At 39.1% G+C, this 22,075-nt stretch overlaps 1 protein-coding gene across 2 annotated transcripts; it reads right to left on the bottom strand.

Annotated features, from left to right (window-relative positions):
- Positions 1-1,285: 1,285 nt before the first annotated feature.
- Positions 1,286-21,840, bottom strand: kctd16a (potassium channel tetramerization domain containing 16a). 2 transcript variants are annotated; one of them, XM_065266644.2, is made up of 3 exons: positions 21,547-21,840; positions 20,489-21,307; positions 1,286-2,523 (listed from the first exon to the last, which is right to left on the bottom strand). In XM_065266644.2, exons 2-3 carry the CDS (start codon positions 21,291-21,293, stop codon positions 2,090-2,092), a joined length of 1,239 nt encoding a protein of 412 aa, XP_065122716.1. In that variant the 5' UTR covers positions 21,294-21,307; positions 21,547-21,840; the 3' UTR covers positions 1,286-2,089. The 2 variants fall into 2 exon arrangements, with proteins under 2 accessions (XP_065122716.1, XP_065122715.1); XM_065266643.2 differs by having other exon boundaries at positions 20,489-21,840.
- Positions 21,841-22,075: the final 235 nt, after the last annotated feature.

Here is a 22,075-nt window from a genome sequence, read left to right as displayed (position 1 = left end):
ACACCATGTCTAAAGTTAGCACATTAAGAGAATTATTGATGTATTTTGGTTTGTTTACCTCTGGAGTCTGATAATGCATAAGTTTTTAAGCAAATTGGAAAATTGGTTGAGTTGTTTTTTTATAGTTTTTCTAACAGCTACTTTGGTTTTATTTTATTCATAATTTTCAATTTGTTTCCTTGATGTTCTGCAGCTTTAAAAAATATATATTTAGAATTAGACCGTTGTTTCTAAATACTAATGTAACAGATAAAGGGCTTTTCAGAAAACATGTGTCAATGTTATAATTAGGAAGTGTTCTGATGTGTATCACAGTAGCCGTTTCTCAAAACCAAGTACGCCGAACTCGGACTTGTGTCCTTCGTAGTTCGAACTTGCAAGTTCAGACTCGGAAGAACGAACTCCTGACGCGAAATGCATTCTGGGAAACTTCGCTGTCATAAGTCCACACAAGTCTCCTCTGATGCATCCTCGATAAAATGGGCGGATCAAGAACACATCCAGGGATTTTATGTGAACTTGGGCTTGATGCGCACTTTGAATTGGAATAGTACTTGGGCCGCGATTGATGACGTTTCACAAGTCCACAAGAACACAAGTACAGACAAGAACGCATATTGAGAAAAGACTAGTGTGTCCATATGGCAAAAATGTATTGCTATAAAATAATACGTGTTAACATTTTGTCTATAGCTAGATTTAAGCAGAGACCGTAATTGGGTTTTTATGAACCCCTCACAAAGTTGCTTAGTGCCCCCACAAGTCTAGGATTGGATCTGCCGTGGCAACCGGATGGACGTGTCCAGTAATGCGATAAAGTTAAGAAAAGTTTAACTTTATGCAAATGTTACGCGATTTTCGGGAGCGACTACCAATGGGAGCAAAGCAGTGGAGTTCACATCATCCTTCTCTCGTCAGTTCCCAGAGTGGACGGTACTCATTTGTTTATGACAACCAGATTTAGAAACGCCTCATTGAAAGAGACTGGGGGTTTGAACAAGGCTTAACATGCTCAAAATATCTGTGTCTCCTGTGGTCCCAAAGCCACAGATGAAACAGATCCTCACGGCTAAAAATAGTCTATTACAATGGTACTTGTGATGCACACTTATACATACTTTCACAAAAACAAACAAAACTAATGTATGAGGCAACAGGAAGCAGAATTACACTATCTTGCATCTGAAATGTACAAATACTGAAGGCGGTGTTGGAAATAGAGTTTGGCGGTTTAGTGTTAAATTCAGCAAAGCTCATAATCCGTAATAATACACAATGATCTTGTCACTTTGTTTACACCTTCTTACATTTATCAGATTTGCACACATACATTAGTTTGACACAAATAAAACACAACCAGCTTTTGATGTCTCTCATCCTGTTGAAATGCCAAGCCGATTCGAAAACTTTGCAATGCGCCTGGATTATAATGACTCGGGTAAACGAATGGTATTTTAAACTCAGTTCATTTAATGATTCGTTGCACATTCAGAACAAAAAAAATCAGAATACCCACAACAGGCACAACAACAGTCTCTGCACAAATATTCACATACACAAGAAGCTAATATATTATTTAAACCTCTCTCGTGTGTTTGATAACTTTAGTCGGATTTAGGTAAGTGAACACAAACTTAATGGAGTAAAAGAACATGCATTGTCTTTTGTTTACTGTGGGAACATACTGCACTCATTTTACAGTATTTAGGTCTTGAAATAAACTGTATATTTGTGTTAATATTAACCATTACTAACCAGATGCAAAACACATTCACATAGGAATTCTGCTGCACTTAAGTATTGTGTATACACTGTGCGAAACTGCATTATCGGTTAATATGCTGTTGTGCTTATGTTGTATACATACTGTACAATATAATATGTAATTCAGAGGTTTGTGTTGTCTAGACACTGTAAAATTAGTTTCGAGTTTGGTGTCATTGTGCTTTGTGGCAAAATTGAATCGGTCCTGTTAGGAATGCTTTGGATGCTTTGCACACAAAGACCAGCCAATTACATCCAAGCAGAAGAAGAATTATAAAGTCATCTTATGCACTGAAGTTTTGTTGTGTTGTCTAATAGACTCATTTTAAAGTTTATATTTTTTCAAGAGCTCTGATTGCCACATGTTCTTCCTCTCCGGAAAGCGTTCCGGAATTTTAATCCGTCGGAAATCTTGGATGCACTTCTCCAGCTCCTGCTCCGTGGTCAGCTTCTCCTTGGCTGGTTTCCTCTTTCCCGCCATTGAATCACGTGGCCCTGTGGTCCGGACGCGAAGCAGGTCAGTTCTCCTTGGAATTGGAGTCGGGCCCTTTTTCACCGGACGGTCTAGAGTCTGGATGTTGGGCTGGCGGGTGACTGGACGAACAATGACCGTTTCCTGGGGTGAGCTGGCTTCCGATTGGGTCTCGGAACAGGAAGTGGAGAGGTCGTTGAGGGATGTGCCGCTCTCGCCCCCGCGTTCGCTCTTGTGACTCTTGCAGCAGCAGTCGCAGTGAGAAGACGACCATACGGATGGACCACCTTCAAACACAAAACCACAAAAACTTAGCCATTCCAACTCAACCATAGCCAGGAGTTTATGAAAGACAAACTGTAGGTCAGTGTGAATGTCATTGCTATTTTTTATGGTAGGTTTCAGATTTCTATGAAATGAGTATCATTGTGAAAAGCTGAGATGATGTTTGTAACCTGATAACAAAGGTGAACAAGTTATTCTCCATTTCGTCTTGTATTACAGTAGATCAACCAATACAGATATAATGAATGCCCCTATTAACATTAACACTCATTTAACATTAATTTACAGACTTGTAAAATGCATCATGAACATTGCACGATGAATCACATTAATATGTATGACTGCGAGCTAGCAGCTTGACATTGAATAGTGTGACCTTATCAGTTTGACCTTATCAAAGACATAAAGGATCCACATTTAAATCACTGTTTGAACAATGTATTGACCTGTTTTGTGTTTTGGACAAAGAGCTTTGCTAAAACGATAAAGGGCTGAGTCTTTGTCTCAAATAAAGGCAATGGTGTACATCAAGCCCCTTTGTTATCTGATGGACACATGTATGCATCAAAAATCTCCATTTACATCAACGTAATAGCAATTTATGGAGTGTCTGTATTATTTTTGAACTGTTAAATATTTTGAATAAATATCTGATAAATATTCATAGAAGCAGTTTGTGATACTGTGAACGGATGACATCCTATTCACCTTCACAGACCACAAACAAACCTCTAGCTATTCGGTTTCCTGGCACAAGCTGTATTTGCTCCGGTGCATTACCAGCTCAAGAGGCCAGGTGTCTCCTTCAGTTCAAGAACACAGCTGACGGTTCTTTGGATCTTCTATGAGTTACTTTTAAATGCCATTATTATTAAAGCAGAATCCAGGTGAATATCATGAATTGTATTGATTAAGGTGTTTACATAAAGGCTTTACAATACGATTGAGCCATCAATAAAATTACAAAATGATGATTTGGTTGCATGTAAACGTAGCTAGTGAGTGAGACAGTGAGTGAGTAAGTGATTGAGTGAGTGAATAAGTTAGTAATTGAGTGAGTAAGTGAGTGAGTGAGTAAGTAAATGAGTTAGTAATTGAGTGAGTGAGTAAGTGAGAAAGTGAGTGAGCGAGTCAGTGATTAAGTAAGTGAGTGAGTACTTGAGTGATTGAGTAAATGAGTCTGTAATTGAGCGAGTGAGTAGGTGAATGAGTCAGTGATTAAAGGAACAGTATGTAAGAAATTTATATCAGTTAATCATAAAATGGTCTTGATATGTCACTAGACATTAATAAATAATTTTCATTTCAAATACTTATATTACTGACAACAGTGGTCTGGCCAGGATATTGTCATTTAAAAAGTGGAGTTGCAGCCCTCAACTGATGTTTATGTTGTCATTTTGTGTATTGGCCACCAGTTGTGTGATTGCAGTACCAGTTTTAGCCACAAGTTTTGTTATTGCAATACCAGTTTTGGCCACAATCCTACATACTGTTCCTTTAAGTAAGTGAGTAAATGAGTACTTGAGTGATTGAGTAAATGAGTCAGTAATTGAGCGAGTGAGTAGGTGAGTGATTGAGTAAATGAGTCAGTAATTGAACGAGTGAGTAGGTGAGTGAGTCAGTGATTAAGTGAGTGAGTAATTTAGAAAGTGGGTGAGTAAGTGAGTGAGTGATTTAGAAAGTGAGTGAATGAGTGAGTAAATGAGTCAGTAATTAAGGGAGTGTGTGAGTGAATGAGCCAATAATTGAGTGAGTGAGTCAGTGATAAAGTGAGTGAGTGAGTGAATTAGAAAGTGAGTGAATGAGTCAGTAAGTGAGTGAATAATTAAGTAATTGAGTGAGTGAGTAAGAGAGTGAGTAAATGAGTCAGTCAGTAAATAAGTGAGTGAGTGAATAAGTCAATAATTGAGTGAGTGAGTGAGTGAGTGAGTGAGTGAGTGAGTGAGTGAGTGAGTCAGTAATTGAGTGAGTGATTTAGAAAGTGAGTGAGTCAGGGGTGAGTGAGTGGGTGAATGAGTCAGTGATTAAGTGAGCGGGTGAGTGAATTAGAAAGTGAGTGAATGAGTCAGTTATTGAGTCAGTGAGTGAGTGAATAAGTTAGTAATTAAGTGAGTGAGTGAGTGAATAAGTTAGTAAGTGAGTGAGTGAGTGAGTGAGTGAGTGAGTGAGTGAGTGAGTGAATGAGTCAGAAATTTAATCAGTCAGTAAATATATGAGTGAGTGAGTAATTGAACGAGTGAGTGAGTGAGTGAGTGAGTGAATGAGTGAGTAAATGAGTCAGTAATAGAGTGAATGAGTCAGTAATTGAGTGAGTGAGTGAGTGGGTGAGTCAGTAATTGAGTGAGTGAGTGAGTGAGTGAGTGAGCGAAAATATTATGATTGCTGCATTTTCTAATTCCAACTGCCATGAGTTCCCATTGTGATTTTAGGAACATTTAAAATTGTATCTTGACAGAGGTTCGATAAATAAATAGACATTTTCTCCACAGGGATCATAATATCTCCATCTTCCTGTTGTCGGTCTTCCTTACGCTCATGTATAGAATTTCAACTCTTTTCCCGTCAGCTTGACACACTACTAAAGAGAATAATCACCTATGAGACATCTTCTGCATACAGGGGTAGTATAAGTATAGTTATTAGTTAATGATGATAACAAATTTCTAATTACATTGTAATTACGTTCATTGTACATTTACCCAGAAGCAATACCCACCCCCAGATGCATCCTATTCAAAGTAATAAATAAGAAAGTCATTAAACTGAGCTGCAACTACTTTCCACCCGATGTACTAACAAGCTAATTGCAGGCAGAGTGATTGCATTGGGCTGGGGAAAAAAACGGTTTAGTGGCTTTCTGATGGGAATCTATGAATCTGACACCAGAAAGGCAAAACATTTCCCTGAATAAAAATTAAATCAGGTGCTCATTTTCCCCTCATATGCACTTTCCTCACTGTCTATCCTTTTTCATTCTCTCCATCTCTCCTCTTCACTTCTCAGCAGCATATAAAGGGTCAATGGGGAGGACTTTTATTAAAGGAGAGGCTTAGAGATAGTTTCAAAACGTATGATGTAGACCGATGGACTGCTGGAGCAAGGTTAAAACTGTGCCCCAACTTATGGATGTTCTCAGTTGCCACAATTCACCAGAATTAAAACAACAACTTTCATTTTTTATTAACAAACTTTTTTTTTTTAGTTTTAAGAGCTTACGGCAGTAGATTCCAGATAATTATTACGATAAGCGGTAAATATTAAATGGCTTTGATCAGTAGGACATTAAGCTAATCTTGTGCTTTTTACCATTACTACTCAATAAGCATATTGCAGCAGTATCTGTCAGACAAGAAATTGATTGCATTTTGCTTTATCCAGTCATCCTCTGTTGTCTTCTGATCTCCAACAGACTACAGACCAGCATGCAACTATCTGGATCATATTGCAAGCCCATTATGGTCGGTGCTCGTCTGCAGAGCTAAATCAGTTACCGTATGTGAGTGCATACTCATGAATTACACAAGCATGAGAAATGCATTTGGCACTAGGGTTGGGCAAAGACGATCTCATCACAAGGGGCAACCACCCAACTAAGCGGTGTCTAACCAAAATGCATTGCATTTAAAGGCTTGAGAGTGCTTCAGATCTCCATTCTCCTGAACTATCTAATGTGTTTTATGCCTTTGACAATAGTCTTTTTGACAATCCTAAAAATAAAATGATGCAATTGTATGCATTTTTAATTAGCACTCAGTCTCATAATGCTCACCATTAAGCAATGGATGCTAATATTGCAAACAGCATGGCAAGCAAGTAATGTATTTTTGTTTATGACCTTATGAGTGCTTCCTGTGTATATGGGCATTAAAGGTAGGAAAGAACTTTTAAAACTAGCCTGCAAACTGAGCTCAGACACCTTTAAAGAACCGAGGTAAAAGTTAATCCAAAACTATGCAAAATATTCAAACAGCGAATGGAAAGAATAAATATTTAAGCTCTTGAAAAATGAGTCAATCTATTTTTGCATACCAAGAAAGCCAATCGAGCTCAACACAAACCTGCAGGCATTTCTGGATTGAAGTGGTTTTCACCAAGCCAGGACACATGCATGCATCTGGGTCTCGCTTTGAAAACCACAATGATAACCATCAATTTCACTGAGAGTGAAATATGTTTTCTTCTGCAGGTATATATGGCACTCGTCCTACTTTTATATCTCTAGCTTCAGGACATGAGAAAGATTACTATGAGTCTCTGTTTAACAGAAGCAATACAGTAAATAAGCAAATTTAAAAGATAATGTTAAATGATTTTAATATGGTTGCCTGATCTGGTGGCCGGAGCTCTCTTGCTATAAAAAACTTTAGCCAACAGGATCAAGATCAAATCAACTTTACATGCTTGTTGCATAAACTCTTTTAGCTTAGGGGCTTTGTGATAAAAGGTCTGTGCAAATAGGCAGTTTGTCTGTGTCAAACTGAGATCTACTGTAAATAGAGACATAAGACACGGCCTACGGTTTAGTACTGTTTATCTGCTTGGTAATGAGCAAAATAGGTCAGCTTTGTCCTGGCGGGGGAACAGCTACATAGATGATTCATCTTTACAGATGAATAAAACTAAGCTGGTTAGAAATATACTAAGCTTACATCTATTTTACCATTTAAATGAAGATACAGTATAAATGTTGATTGAAAGGATGGAGCCAGATGCATTCACAGAGGTCTGGGCACTTCACCATATACAGTATATTCAAGAAGTCACCCAAATCAAATTTAATCACATTAATCAGACGAGCTGATTTAAAGTGATGTGTGATGACAGGTTTTGAAATTAATAAGGACACATTGTCCTAATCCAAGAACAAATCACACTGATACAAGTCTTCCCGTTGTCCCAGATGCTTTGTGCTGGAAGATAACGGGTAATGTGACAATTTTATCCCTTGGCTGATACTGACGTTAGCCACAATCTCCTTCATTTGTTAAAGTCCGCATGTGCCAATGCCTGACAGACAGATCGGAGAACCAAGATCATCTCAATGTAGTCATGACCCCTCTCAAAAAGCTGATGGGGTGTAATAATACCACAAGAATGAGATAACAGAGCCCTTGTCAGAAGGATGTTAAAGGAAATCCTATTTTAAACGAACCGCTATTGCGGCAGGATCATAGACCGTTTCATCTGGGGCACGTGCGGTGACGCGTTAAGTGTCTGGTCTGAACTTTACTTTCGGTTTCTATTTGTTTAATGGTCTGACTAGTTGCTGAAACTGAACTCTTAAGCCGCCTTTTCACTGCACATGACAAACGACGGCCGATAAGCCGGAAGTCATTCATTTCTTATGGAGAGTCGCAAAGGGGTTACGTGAGGTGCCGATCATCTGCGGATGCGTAATTATTGGATCCGTTTTGAGCATTGGATCCGTTAAAAAATTTGAACTTGTGCGACTAAACCGCATGCGATATGCCGACCGGAAGTTATGTATTTCATTGTATTCCAATCACAAACTGTGTGTGAGGTGAAAATGATTAATCCTTTTGGTTTAACTTTATTAGTAACACTTGAATCCTTAAAAAAACACTTTTGAATACTGATAAGTAATACATTATTAATTTAATTTGTGTACGTTATTATTTTAATCTTGTCTTTATATGTTCTCTCCAAAAAATATTGGCAATCTTTGTCATATATGCATAGCTGTTATTTCTTCGCAGAGTTTACCGGAAGTTACGTGATGACCACGAAAGCCGTGTGTTAATGTTTTTACTAGGCCTGTAACGAATAATTGTGCTAATGTGCGTTTTCTCAATGAATGTATTTTAAAGAATTACGGTGAAATCCCGGCACATCCCAAATCCAGGGGGCGCTCTCGTACAGAAACTCCCTTTGTGCCACAGCAGAAGTAGTATTACAAACGCTATTCCAGGAATATTTATATCGCTCTTCTTCAAATTGTTTCAGGTATTTTCATGATGATAAGAATATTTTAACTGATTTTGTTTAACGAGTGTTTTGTTTTTTTAAATGCACGTTATAAACGACTCCGACTCATAATGATTTTAGATTGATAAGGACTTCCTACTGACCAAATGCCGTAGTACATGCACAAGCTGTTCATGAAACAAAGAATCGCAGCCTTGCAATTCAGAATCGAGTTTAGACAGGCATGTTTAATGGGACACACGGTTAATCGTTACAGCCCTAGTTGTTACTGCTGAAACCTATAAAAACAGTTGTTGTTTTCTTGACGTCTCACGACTGCTTACTCTTGTATGACTGCAATACTCTATATACTTGAGACATACTATTTATTTGATCAGGTTAATAGACCATAAATGTACATTTTAAAAAACATTTTTCCATTTAACTTCTGTTAATAAGTCAATAATATTACTTTAACATTTTACATATACGTGGATAAAGTTAAATAACACAAACAATTACACGTCTTCATGCCTTTTTATGTCTACATTGAACAAGCATTGACTTTTGGCTTGCTATTTGAAACTCCCACAAAAGTTTCTTGTACTCAATATAGAAAGAATTTTGTACCTTTACTTTTATGAAACAGTTTCAGTTCAGCAGTATTTGTGGGCTGACTGGAATTAATCTCTATCTTATGAGGTCATGTCTAAGCATCTCAGTTGAGTTAAGGTCAAAAGTGGGCAACTGCTGAAGGCGTGTTTTCTTGAGGCCGTTCTGCTGTGGATTTACTCCTGCGTTTTGGGTCGTTGACCTGTTGCATCACCCAACTTCTGTTGAGCTTAAACTGGTAGACAGATGGCTTCACCTTCCCTTGTGAAATGTCCTGATAAACTCATTAATTTATTTTTTAAGCAGCATCCAAACAACCCTAAACCATGATCTCTTCCATTCTGAATGTATTTTTACAGATATTTTGTTCAAACTATGTTCAAACTAGTAACTGTAAACCTGAATATGGACTATTAAATGTACATTGTGTAACTTTTAGAAGGATCTCTTGACAGAAATGCAATATATTACATAACTATTATCAGTGGTGTATAGGCTGTTTAATCAGACCCATGTGCGTCTCTGCAGAACTTAACTTCTGGTCTCTGTTTGTTTAATGGTCTGACTAGTTGGCTAAACTGAACTGTGAAACAAATACCTCGTCGAAAATAACAAATGTTTTTGTTTCCTATGTAAACTAAATATTGTTTATTTTGCATGTTATATAAATAAACTACTAAAGTACTTTGTTGTTATTTATTCTTAACAGAGTTTCGGAAGTTACGTTTTTGTTTATGTTGTTACTGCTGAAACGGTCTATAGAGCATGTAATGTCACTGCATTGTTTCAGATGATGACATGTTTGTCCTGTGGTGGCTACTGTAGCTTCTCTATGCGTATTGAAAGGGAGGGGTGAGCTGTGGACTGAGCCGTTGGTTGAAATTCACAATCTCACCACTAGATTCCATGCTAAAAATCTATACAGTGGACCTTTACCCTAATAAAATATATAGTATGTCACAAGTATCAAGAGTATTGCAGTCATTAGCAGTTGGGTGATTCTTGCGAAATTAGACCTATGAGATGTCATGAAACATTTTGATAAAAAAGTAAATGCAAAGTAATAGTATCAAAATAAGAAGCATACAGTTACTGTCACGACACGGGAAGGGAGTCAGGACGCAAACGCAGAGTTCAAAATATAAATAACATTTAATGATAAAACTGGAAATAATAACACGAGGAGTAACAGGTAACAAAACACAGGAACAACCAAAACAGGGAACAGACATGGTTGCAATGACAATAATCCGGCGACAGGTGTGAAACAGACAGCAGTATAAATACACAACACTTAACAGGGAACAGGTGTGATGAGGAATCAGTCTGTGAATTGTCCAGGTGACGTAATCGGAGACAAACAAAACATGACACGGACTAGCCGTGACATAACCCTCCCCTCTACGAGTGGCTACCAGACACTCACATGAAACAAAAACTAAACAAAGTCTGGTAGGGTGGATCCAGGGGAGGGATGGAGGGCTTGGAAACCCTGACGATACCGGCGGCAGCCGGGATGAAACCACAATGCTGTAAGCCGGCTGAACCGGAGCGACCCTCATGAGAACCGGGGCAGACGAATACCCCCAACTGGGAATCGCCGGGGATCCGATGCCCCCTGGAAGTCGCGTCCCACCAACGCGGGAAACGGGCTCCCTCACGGCGATGACCACCCCGGGGAAACGATCGGGCGTGGTCTCCGTTCCGGGCTCCCAAGACAGGCACGGCGGTGGACCTCCGAGGGACCAGAGACGGCGACTCAACCACGCGAAGAGCGCCTGGGCCGATCCTCCTCCGGAAGGAGCGAGTGATCTCTCCTGGTGAGTCTCCAAGGGACATCGGGGCTGGCAGCATGCACGTCCCGATGTCACTACTCCCCCTCCATGAAATATTTGGGGAAGCAGCCCTCCCTGAACTCGCTGCGTCCAATAATGGCCGGATTATTCTGTCACGACACGGGAAGGGAGTCAGGACGCAAACGCAGAGTTCAAAATATAAATAACATTTAATGATAAAACTGGAAATAATAACACGAGGAGTAACAGGTAACAAAACACAGGAACAACCAAAACAGGGAACAGACATGGTTGCAATGACAATAATCCGGCGACAGGTGTGAAACAGACAGCAGTATAAATACACAACACTTAACAGGGAACAGGTGTGATGAGGAATCAGTCTGTGAATTGTCCAGGTGACGTAATCGGAGACAAACAAAACATGACACGGACTAGCCGTGACATAACCCTCCCCTCTACGAGTGGCTACCAGACACTCACATGAAACAAAAACTAAACAAAGTCTGGTAGGGTGGATCCAGGGGAGGGATGGAGGGCTTGGAAACCCTGACGATACCGGCGGCAGCCGGGATGAAACCACAATGCTGTAAGCCGGCTGAACCGGAGCGACCCTCATGAGAACCGGGGCAGACGAATACCCCCAACTGGGAATCGCCGGGGATCCGATGCCCCCTGGAAGTCGCGTCCCACCAACGCGGGAAACGGGCTCCCTCACGGCGATGACCACCCCGGGGAAACGATCGGGCGTGGTCTCCGTTCCGGGCTCCCAAGACAGGCACGGCGGTGGACCTCCGAGGGACCAGAGACGGCGACTCAACCACGCGAAGAGCGCCTGGGCCGATCCTCCTCCGGAAGGAGCGAGTGATCTCTCCTGGTGAGTCTCCAAGGGACATCGGGGCTGGCAGCATGCACGTCCCGATGTCACTACTCCCCCTCCATGAAATATTTGGGGAAGCAGCCCTCCCTGAACTCGCTGCGTCCAATAATGGCCGGATTATTCTGTCACGACACGGGAAGGGAGTCAGGACGCAAACGCAGAGTTCAAAATATAAATAACATTTAATGATAAAACTGGAAATAATAACACGAGGAGTAACAGGTAACAAAACACAGGAACAACCAAAACAGGGAACAGACATGGTTGCAATGACAATAATCCGGCGACAGGTGTGAAACAGACAGCAGTATAAATACACAACACTTAACAGGGAACAGGTGTGATGAGGAATCAGTCTGTGAATTGTCCAGGTGACGTAATCGGAGACAAACAAAACATGACACGGACTAGCCGTGACATAACCCTCCCCTCTACGAGTGGCTACCAGACACTCACATGAAACAAAAACTAAACAAAGTCTGGTAGGGTGGATCCAGGGGAGGGATGGAGGGCTTGGAAACCCTGACGATACCGGCGGCAGCCGGGATGAAACCACAATGCTGTAAGCCGGCTGAACCGGAGCGACCCTCATGAGAACCGGGGCAGACGAATACCCCCAACTGGGAATCGCCGGGGATCCGATGCCCCCTGGAAGTCGCGTCCCACCAACGCGGGAAACGGGCTCCCTCACGGCGATGACCACCCCGGGGAAACGATCGGGCGTGGTCTCCGTTCCGGGCTCCCAAGACAGGCACGGCGGTGGACCTCCGAGGGACCAGAGACGGCGACTCAACCACGCGAAGAGCGCCTGGGCCGATCCTCCTCCGGAAGGAGCGAGTGATCTCTCCTGGTGAGTCTCCAAGGGACATCGGGGCTGGCAGCATGCACGTCCCGATGTCACTACTCCCCCTCCATGAAATATTTGGGGAAGCAGCCCTCCCTGAACTCGCTGCGTCCAATAATGGCCGGATTATTCTGTCACGACACGGGAAGGGAGTCAGGACGCAAACGCAGAGTTCAAAATATAAATAACATTTAATGATAAAACTGGAAATAATAACACGAGGAGTAACAGGTAACAAAACACAGGAACAACCAAAACAGGGAACAGACATGGTTGCAATGACAATAATCCGGCGACAGGTGTGAAACAGACAGCAGTATAAATACACAACACTTAACAGGGAACAGGTGTGATGAGGAATCAGTCTGTGAATTGTCCAGGTGACGTAATCGGAGACAAACAAAACATGACACGGACTAGCCGTGACAGTTACAAACTTCTCTTCATGTAATATTTTGCACATGATTTCAAATGACATCATACAAACCAATTTTGTTGTTTTTTCCACATTTATGGGGAACATTTCATTACCGCAACCTGTCCATGACTGGATTTGGGTTCCTTGACATGGAAATACTTATAATTAAGAAATCTAAAAAATAAAAAGCTTCAGTGCATGTTTTACTATAAACATTTACAGTAAAGAAACATGTGATATTTGGTGATCATTGGTAAATGTAGAGACAATAATAAGGAATATAAATGTGTCCAGGACCAATTTTCTCATCCTCTGCAACAATTTCAATCATTGCTTAAGCCCTCAAAGTACTAACATTTTTTTAAAAATAGTTGGAAGGGACATAATTGACTGTGACACTCAAGATGGCTACCAGCTAAGCAGTTCTTATTTTTTCTCTCCAGATAAAAGTTAAAAATGTGTTTGTCATATTACCTAGACAACTTTTTAGTTCTCATTACCGAAACATGAGTTTGTAAATGCATATATTTAATGTAATATCATGTTGCGGTAATGATCATTTTTTATAATGATAATCTAAAAAATTTAAATAATTCTATAGGAAATATTTTTAAAATCCTCTACAAATAATTGTTGTGGTAAGTTCAGACCTTAATCTTAATATGTGCAAACAATTCTGATGCTGGACACCTTTTAAATCTGGATTTCGTGAGAATCACCCAGTTGTGAGTCTTTTTCAAATTACAATAGCAACTAAATATATAAGACAAGATCTCTTAAGCCAAAAAATAAATTGAGCAATTATTAGGGGTCTTTAAAAATGCCATGAATAAGCTGTTGTATTAGATTAAGATGAATTGCATCTTTAAGATAAATTGTTTGTTGTATTCCTCTACTGTAAGTCGCTTTGGATGAAAGCGTCTGCTAAATGTAAATCTTTAACTGATGACTGTTCACAAGGCTTACAGAGAAACTATCCAAAAACAGTGGCGGCTGGTCAAATAAAGGGCACTGGGGCACTGCCAACTTAAAGTTGGCCAGAGAGGAAAGCTACTTTAACATGTTAAACAAAAAGTTTAATACTGTAGTGCAAATTAATACAAAATAAAATAATTTAGTTATACTACTCACTGTTAGTCATGTTATCATTTATAAAAAAAGTCAAAAATCAAAACTAATTTGTTGTGTGTCCTATGTGTGTGTGTCTGGGGCGCACCCCAAATGAGTGTCTATGTAGGTCAGTAAATGTGGTAAAAGCATGTGACTTGAGGTTGAGCTCTAATTGGCTGGTTTCAGATCCGCCTTTTGGTCGCAGCACTGTGCCCTCTTAACCAGCCACCACTGCTTCAGAACAAAAGTAAAACTGTAACAAGACGTCATCTGTTTGAATTCATCTGCCTTCATGTGTATATTACACAAGATGTCATGAGTTTAGTTCAATTCAGATTTATTTACATGTTTGTTGATATTTTAATCACAATTTTGATTTGTTCATATTTGCCTGTTCAGCATAAAGTTTGCATTTTTTATCACCTCTACTGTCATTGCGAGATAAAAGCATTCATTCATCTGCTTCATGTGATGTTAAACATGTAAAGTGATGCACGCTCTCTGTTCATCTGTTGTCTTCACAAATAAATAAACACATTTTGACTTGTATGCTCATCTTGTATGTTGGATATTAGTTGGACCGCTTTCCCTGTTATTCATTTGCTTTCCATCTCAGGTGGGCCAAATGGCTCTTTCCATACAACTGGAAGGATGTGGAAAGAGATCAAAATGTCTGGATCTTTCCCATCTCAAATGCTACTTCGTAGAGACAGGATTGGTTTCTCGTGCCAGTTCAATAATCACTGTAAATCACTTGCATTCACAAGCATAATGCAAACTGAATATTCACACAGAGTTCTAAGAGGACATGGCCAAAGGCTCTCTCTGTCTCTCTCTCTCTCTCTCTCTCTCTCTCTCTCTCTCTCTCTCTCTCTCTCTCTCTCTCTCTCTCTCTCTCTCTCTCGCTTTGTGTCTACCATTGTGTATTTTGACAAGCTAAGTTGCCCAGCTTGGAAACTCTGGGTGTTCCAACTTCCTAGCGCTTTGGGCATAACAGACTACATGAACCACACTTGACTTTCCCCCACTAACAGCTCCGCTGTTGCCGGCTGCACTGGACCGGAAACAATGTGACAGGCCATGTCATGATGTTGTGTTACATGAATTGCAAAATCATATAGTGTGACACTAAATCTAAACAAGAATCTAGATTTTGAAGATAATTATGCATGCAACGTGCACTTCACTTGATGGTTGTACTTTTTGACTCAAAACGCCACAGCATTCTTAAGCAGCAGAAATGGTGACCTTACAGACATCTCATAGTTTTTAATAAGAACGCCATTGAAAGGGTTTGTGATATAATTCTTAATCATCAATATATTCTTAAGGGGGTTGTTACTCATAAGTATCCTGCTTATTTTCTTTTCTTTTTTATAGAATTACCTGGAGGAGAAAGGGCCAAATATTTCATGGCTTACTGTGTAACAGTTTTCAGGAAAAGAAAAAATGTCATGATTTACATAATCTGTCCTATTCATCATCAAACAGCAATGTGTTTAGAATTTAAATCATTTAAAATCCAGAGCTTTGCAATAGGGACAGAATGTAGTGTAAAAATGGACGCAATAAATAAAAATAAAATAAATATGTAAATTAGTTCTTTTTGAATGCAGATATGAAATCTGAGTATCCTCGGTATGTTTATAAATTGCATTTTATTTTCTGGCTTACCAGATATCAGTGTAGCTGAGTTTTGGCCATTAATCATATAAATAATATTTATCACGAAGACAAAACTGTGCAGTTCGTACAAATTATTTCAAAAAATGTTAAGGACAACCTTCAAAACTGAAAGAATTGGCATGTTAAGTGATGAAGTAAATGAGCGAGAATCTGTATGAAAGTGTAAAAGAGACAAAGAGAGAGAGAGACATCTTTGACCACTAATGATCTATTACTAATCTCTTGGGCCGTCTAAATTGGTAAATGTGTCAAGTGGGTGATGTTATGGCAAGTAAGAGCACAAGAGGAGGCAGTGAGGCCGATAAAAAGCAACTGGTTCATTTCACAACAGGATTTAAAAGCTAACAAACTCAATGTTATAACCATCATGCTGTTATAACCACCAAACTGTTCAAAAATATAAGATTTATACAACTTTATTTAAACACAAACTGCTATTTAAAGGTATAGCTCAACCAAAAATTAAAATTTATGTCATGATTTCCTCACTCTCATGTTGTTTTAAGACCTGTATGAGGTCTTTCTTTTTTTCTGATGGACACAAAATAAGACATTTTAAAAAATTATGATGAGCACACAGCTGGTGAAAACCATTGACTTCCATAGTAGGATAAACAAATAAGTATTGTAATAAATGATGATGAAGATATTTTGATAAAATATGGTAAGCACCGAGTTGACGTTTTCCATTGAATTCCATAGGATTTGTTTTTCCTACTATGGAAAACAATGGTTTCCACCAGCTGTGTGCTTATCATCATTAATCAAAACATTCTCTTTTGTGTTCATCAGAGAAAAGAAACTCATACAGGACTAGTTCAACCTAATGGTTGAGTAAATTCATTTTTTGGTGATTTGGGTTATTTTCAACCGAGCATTGGGTCAAAAAGGATCAAGCCTAACCATTGGGTTAAATTAACTGAAATGTTTATATTTGACACAACAATGGGTTAAAACAACCCAGCATTTTGGGTTGAAACAACCCAGCATAGGTTAAAGGGTACATATCATGAAAATCTAACTTTTTCCATGTTTAAGTGCTATAATAGAGTCCCCAGTGCTTCTATTAACCTAAAAAATGTGAATAAGATCAACCCAGTAACTTGGTTTTGATAAACCATTCTCTGAAAGCATGTGAAAAATAGGTCTTTGAAATTTGGCTCTCATTGTGATGTCAGTAGGGGATAATACTGCCCCTTAATCGGCACTATCAAACCACGCACTGCCATTTAGTGCAGAGATCAGCTAATCTGCATTTAGGTAAACAAGCTTCAGCTAGTTCAAAACACCGCTGCAAGAGTGCTTACTCGATATAAAAAGTATGACAACAAAAGTCCAATCTTGGCATCTTTACATTGGCTACCAGTTAAATATCGCATACAATTTAAAATATTAGTAATCACCTACAAAGCCTAAAATGGCCTAGCACCCTCGTAACTTAAATAATTACTATCAGAATACACTCCATCACGTACACTGCGATCACAAAATTCTGGCCAATTAATTATCCCTACAGTATCAAAAGTGTCTAAAGGTGGTAGATCATTTTCATATCTAGCCCCTAAGCTCTGCAATGATTTACCAAATAATGTTCGAGAATCAGACACAGTCGATCACTTAAAGTCTAAACTTAAGACATTCTTCTTTAACAAAGCATTCACATAGAATGTCAAGTAAATGTACTTATCCCGCAATAGCTAGTTTGTCCAGAAAAAGCATTCGCATAACTCATCTGGGTAATATACTTATGCCGCAATAGGTAGCCTGTCTGGAACCGAGCGGATTTTAAACCAAAATACTGTATGACACTTGCATTACATGCGAACGGCCCCTATGCTAATAGAATTCTGTTTTTTTCTCCCTGTCTCGTCTTCGACCCGGAGGATAATGAGACAAACAGACCCAGTTCCTGTTGCTGTGAAGGTCATCACACCAATGATCTACTGGCTGTACTTCAACGTGATGCCCAGCCGATACGCGACCAACGACCACCGGCTGAACCAATTTAATACACTTACCCGCTTCCTATCCCTACCGTGTTTATATATATATATATATATATATATATATATATATATATATATATATATATATATATATATATATATATATATATATATATATAAATCTCTCCCAAGGGTTTTGTCCATCTAGGAGTTTTCCCACAGGGTTTTTCTCCTAGGGGTTTTTTCATCCCTGGGAGAATCAGCCAACATTATCTATAGATTATTCTGTGTTTTCCCCTACATCTATTCATGTAAAGCTGCTTTGAAACAATAAAAAATTGTGAAAAGCGCTATATAAATAAAATTGAATTGAATTGAATTTAAAAGGACACATGAAAAAACAGCACAATTATGCTCACACCTACAAAGTGGCAATTTTAACATACTATAATAAATTATCTATATGGTATTTTGAGCTAAAACGTCACATATGTACTCACATGTTAAAAAGTCTTGTGAAATGTCCCATTTAAATTTCAACTTGGTTCGTCCCTTTTGAACCCAACACTGGGTTGAAAATAACCCAGCATTTTTTTTTGTGTGTGTGTGTGTGTGTGTGTGTGTATTTCTGATTATGACTACATTGTTAGTGAAGTAAGAGATTAAACAGAACTGATTATCTAAAACGTATGTATGTCAGGAGGATGGATACGCACTAGGGATGCTTAACGATTAATCGCGATTAATCGTTAGCAGAATAAAAGTTTTTGTTTACATCATATATGTGTGTGAACTGTGTATAATAAATTTGTATAAATATGTATGTATATGTTTTAGAAATGTTTACATGTGTATATACATTTGTATATTTATGTATAATTTATATTATATATAAATATAAATACTTAATATATACTTTTTTTTTCTTAAAATTATACATGAATGTGTTCATATTTATATATATACATATTTATTATACACAGTTTACACAGATATGTGATGTAAACAAAAACTTTTATTCTGCTAAAAATTAATCGCGATTAATTGTTTATCATCCCTATTATGCACACTGTCAGACAAAGAGGTCAAAAAATGTTGCCTAGCTGTTACTGGGGAAGGAAAAGGTCCTAATGTACCATTTAGGTAAAGATATGTATACTTGAGATATGTACCTTTGAGGTACTAATATGAATTTTTTAGGTTCAGTGGTTCTTCTTCTTCTACGCCCCGGTGACAGCTAGGGACACTTTTTTTGAAAAAAAAAATTCTGATGGTGTAGCTTTTTTATTATAAACCTTGCACAGACTCTTCAGTTCTTCAATACTATCCTAAGCTTTGATGCCAAAAGCAGGAGACAGGGACATAAGTCAATTTTATGCTTTTAAGAGCCCTTAAAAACTATCTGTCATTTGTTCAACCCTCATATTATGGAATACCTTAAATTTATTAACTGCTTGCAACTCTCCTTGTCATTTTTTATTTAAAAGGATTGTTATGGGCGTTGCTGGCAGGTGGTAACTGGACCATGCAAAGGAGCTAAACCTGGATATCTTCTCACATAATTATTACAAAAATATACAGTAGATATACAGTAGATACAGTGTGGTTACATTAACAGGCTAGCTTCCTGGATGACATTACACCCAGGGTTATTGAATTACTCTAATGTTAGTAGTGATTCTCCTCTGTATCTAAATACTAAAATCGATCTGTATCAGAAACATGCAACACAGGAAACACTAGCTAAAATCAAATACAAGCAATATTTTATATGATGCCAGTGAAGTTAATGTGATTTTTAGGTGGTACCATGCGATCATTTTACAGGATGTTCTGTACTCTTTGATTTCTGTGTTAAAGCCAAAGATGAACATACTACTAAATTGTCACAAAAGCCAAGATGAGTGGTCTTATTTCCCTTTAAAACAATAAGACACTGGGGTCTGCTCTGCAAACACTGCTGTAAGTTTTCACATCATGTGCAGGATATGGGAGGGGTCGAAAGCTGCAGTAATTATACTGATGACAGAGAACAAATCATTAAGCAGCCATATGTCCTTCCGCCCAAATTTACTGACTGGCCCTCCAGAATCTACCTCGCCCAGACAGCCATGTCTTTTCAGGTTTTCCAAGGGGAAATTTGGATTTGAGAACAAAATGATTTTTAATTGCCCATATGCTGGAACATCTCTCTCATTTAAGACAGGCGGGCGTTGAAGACAACGCATCCAATATTGTGGTGCAGCCAATATATCCAAATGAGGTTTAGCACATGTAGGCGAGGGTGAGAAAAAGAGAGGGAGGGAATGACATGGCCATCACTGGGGTAGATTACTGAAATATTCATATCACACTCTGTTCATCTATACTTGAGGGGATCTCAACATCTGCATTGGCTCAAAAGCCTCTCATTTGTTGTATAGCAATTTCTCTGAATCCTATCTGAGCGGATAAATTCCATACATTATGTTAATACTTTAAAGGAAGTGCATTTAGCATCTTTAGAAATTAACTTAATTTACTCAAATCAGATAGTTTATGTTTTTAAAAAAAGATATGGTTTAAATTGGATAATTGGATAATTATAGACGTTTAAAAGTAGATTTAATCTGAATGCGCCGCCTAGCGGTACTGACTGAATCTTGCAGCTTTATGCACATCGTGTAGTGTTAAAATCAAATACAAATATGAATGTTTAAATATGTATCTTAAAACAAAAAAATAAGGCTGAAATAAAGTTTACTTACGATAGAAAACATACTCTGTGTTGTTTGACCAGAATTTGTCGTCTGTTTGTCTGATGTGAGGAGATGTGGTGAGTGATGAATTGCACGCGACGATGTGGAAACCGCTCTCGGCGAGAATATCAAACGCGCGCTCCAGGTGGCGAAACTTGAGGTAAAACTGAGACGTGTATCGCTCCAGTTGCCTGTCGGGATCCCTGCTTTCGTTTAACGTGTCACCGAAAACTTCTCTGGCTAGACCGACCCGTCCGCAAATGAATATTTTGGGTATTCCTCGAGCTTTTGGATCGTTGTCCCTCCCGAATGTGCACGAGCTCTTGTATCCCACCGTGATGAAGCCGTAGCGCCTATCGCGTGCGTCCAGGTAAGACGTTGGGTACAATCTCTGATCACTTCCCTGGGATGCATCGTCAAAATCGCTGTGGACATAATCATCTGGGTTTAAGATTTTAACGAGCTCGGGCAACTGGAAGAACTCAGCTTCCCTTTTTAGTCTCCCTTTCTCTGGGAAATAATCGGGCAGGACGACGGTCTTGTCTCGAAGATAGTCCAAAACGTATCGAAAGAGAAATCCGTCCCTGTCGATGAAGTAGCGTCCCTTGATGTCCCGGGCCAAGTCGTTAGAGGTGTCCTTTTTACTGGAGAATAGTTTTCCCAGCAGTGAATTTGGCACGCTTGTGAGCGTGGCATGGCGCGTGAAGTACACCTGTCCACCTACATTGAGTTCAACCACATCCGAAGAGGAACTCTGTGCACATCCAGTGTCCTTGGGCGATTGATAAGTCCTGCAGTTTTCAATCAGTGCCATTTTGGTGTCGCACACTTAAAAAAATTAGATAAAAGTTTTTGATTTGTATTCGGTGACGAAAAAGTAAAGACATAACCTGGCCACTCATTTAATGCATATCCATAGTCTATCTACTATATGCTGTTATCATAGGCCATGTGCAGCATATTGAGACACCTGCTGAGTTTTTACCAAAACAAAATGCACTAAAAATGAAACCTCAACAACGAATCTGATTAGACAAGGTAAACAAAATAGAAGAGCTCTCACCCACCATTTTCAGGTCCACTTTCTCCAAAATGATCCAAAAAGAAGTTATGGATATAAAAAAGGAAAGAATTGCATCAGATGGGACAGCTTCAACTTCCCTCAGAGGAGTCCCTTTCTCTCCTCTGTAACTTGAAATCTTGTCTGTCCGACAGTGTCCACTGTTAATCTATGTGCCTGGCACCCAACCAGCATTTAAAAGAGCATTTCAGTAAAAGGATCTCTCGAGAAGGAAATGAGGGTGCATTAGGAAGTTTGTCCATCCTTACACTCCAGAGCATCAGCCGCGTAGTGCGAATGAATGCAGCGTGCTGAGAGAGAGAGAGAGAGAGAGAGAGAGAGAGAGAGAGAGAGAGAGAGAGGCTTAGACAGGGAGGGAGACCATTCTTAGGGAGATGAGCCTTACATCATCTTAAAGGAAAATGACAGCTGGAAACATATAAGCATTTCACTTTAGTACACTAGATTCCCAAATATAACAATGCAGTTGACATACAAGAACATAAAAAATCATTTTCATCTCAGGCGTATTTGAT

Source organism: Paramisgurnus dabryanus, chromosome 16 (assembly GCF_030506205.2).
Source record: "Paramisgurnus dabryanus chromosome 16, PD_genome_1.1, whole genome shotgun sequence".
In the NCBI taxonomy this organism is placed as follows: Eukaryota; Metazoa; Chordata; class Actinopteri; order Cypriniformes; family Cobitidae; genus Paramisgurnus; species Paramisgurnus dabryanus.
This window is presented reverse-complemented; position numbering and strand designations above follow the sequence as displayed.

Excerpts from the sequence above, each read along its gene's own strand:
- kctd16a (XM_065266643.2), bottom strand. The coding sequence starts at position 21,293 with ATGGCACTGATTGAAAACTGCAGGACTTATCAATCGCCCAAGGACACT. Across the intron at positions 2,524-20,488 it reads CACAGAGTATGTTTTCTATC|GTGGTCCATCCGTATGGTCG; the intron begins GTAAGTAAACTT and ends TTGTGTTTGAAG.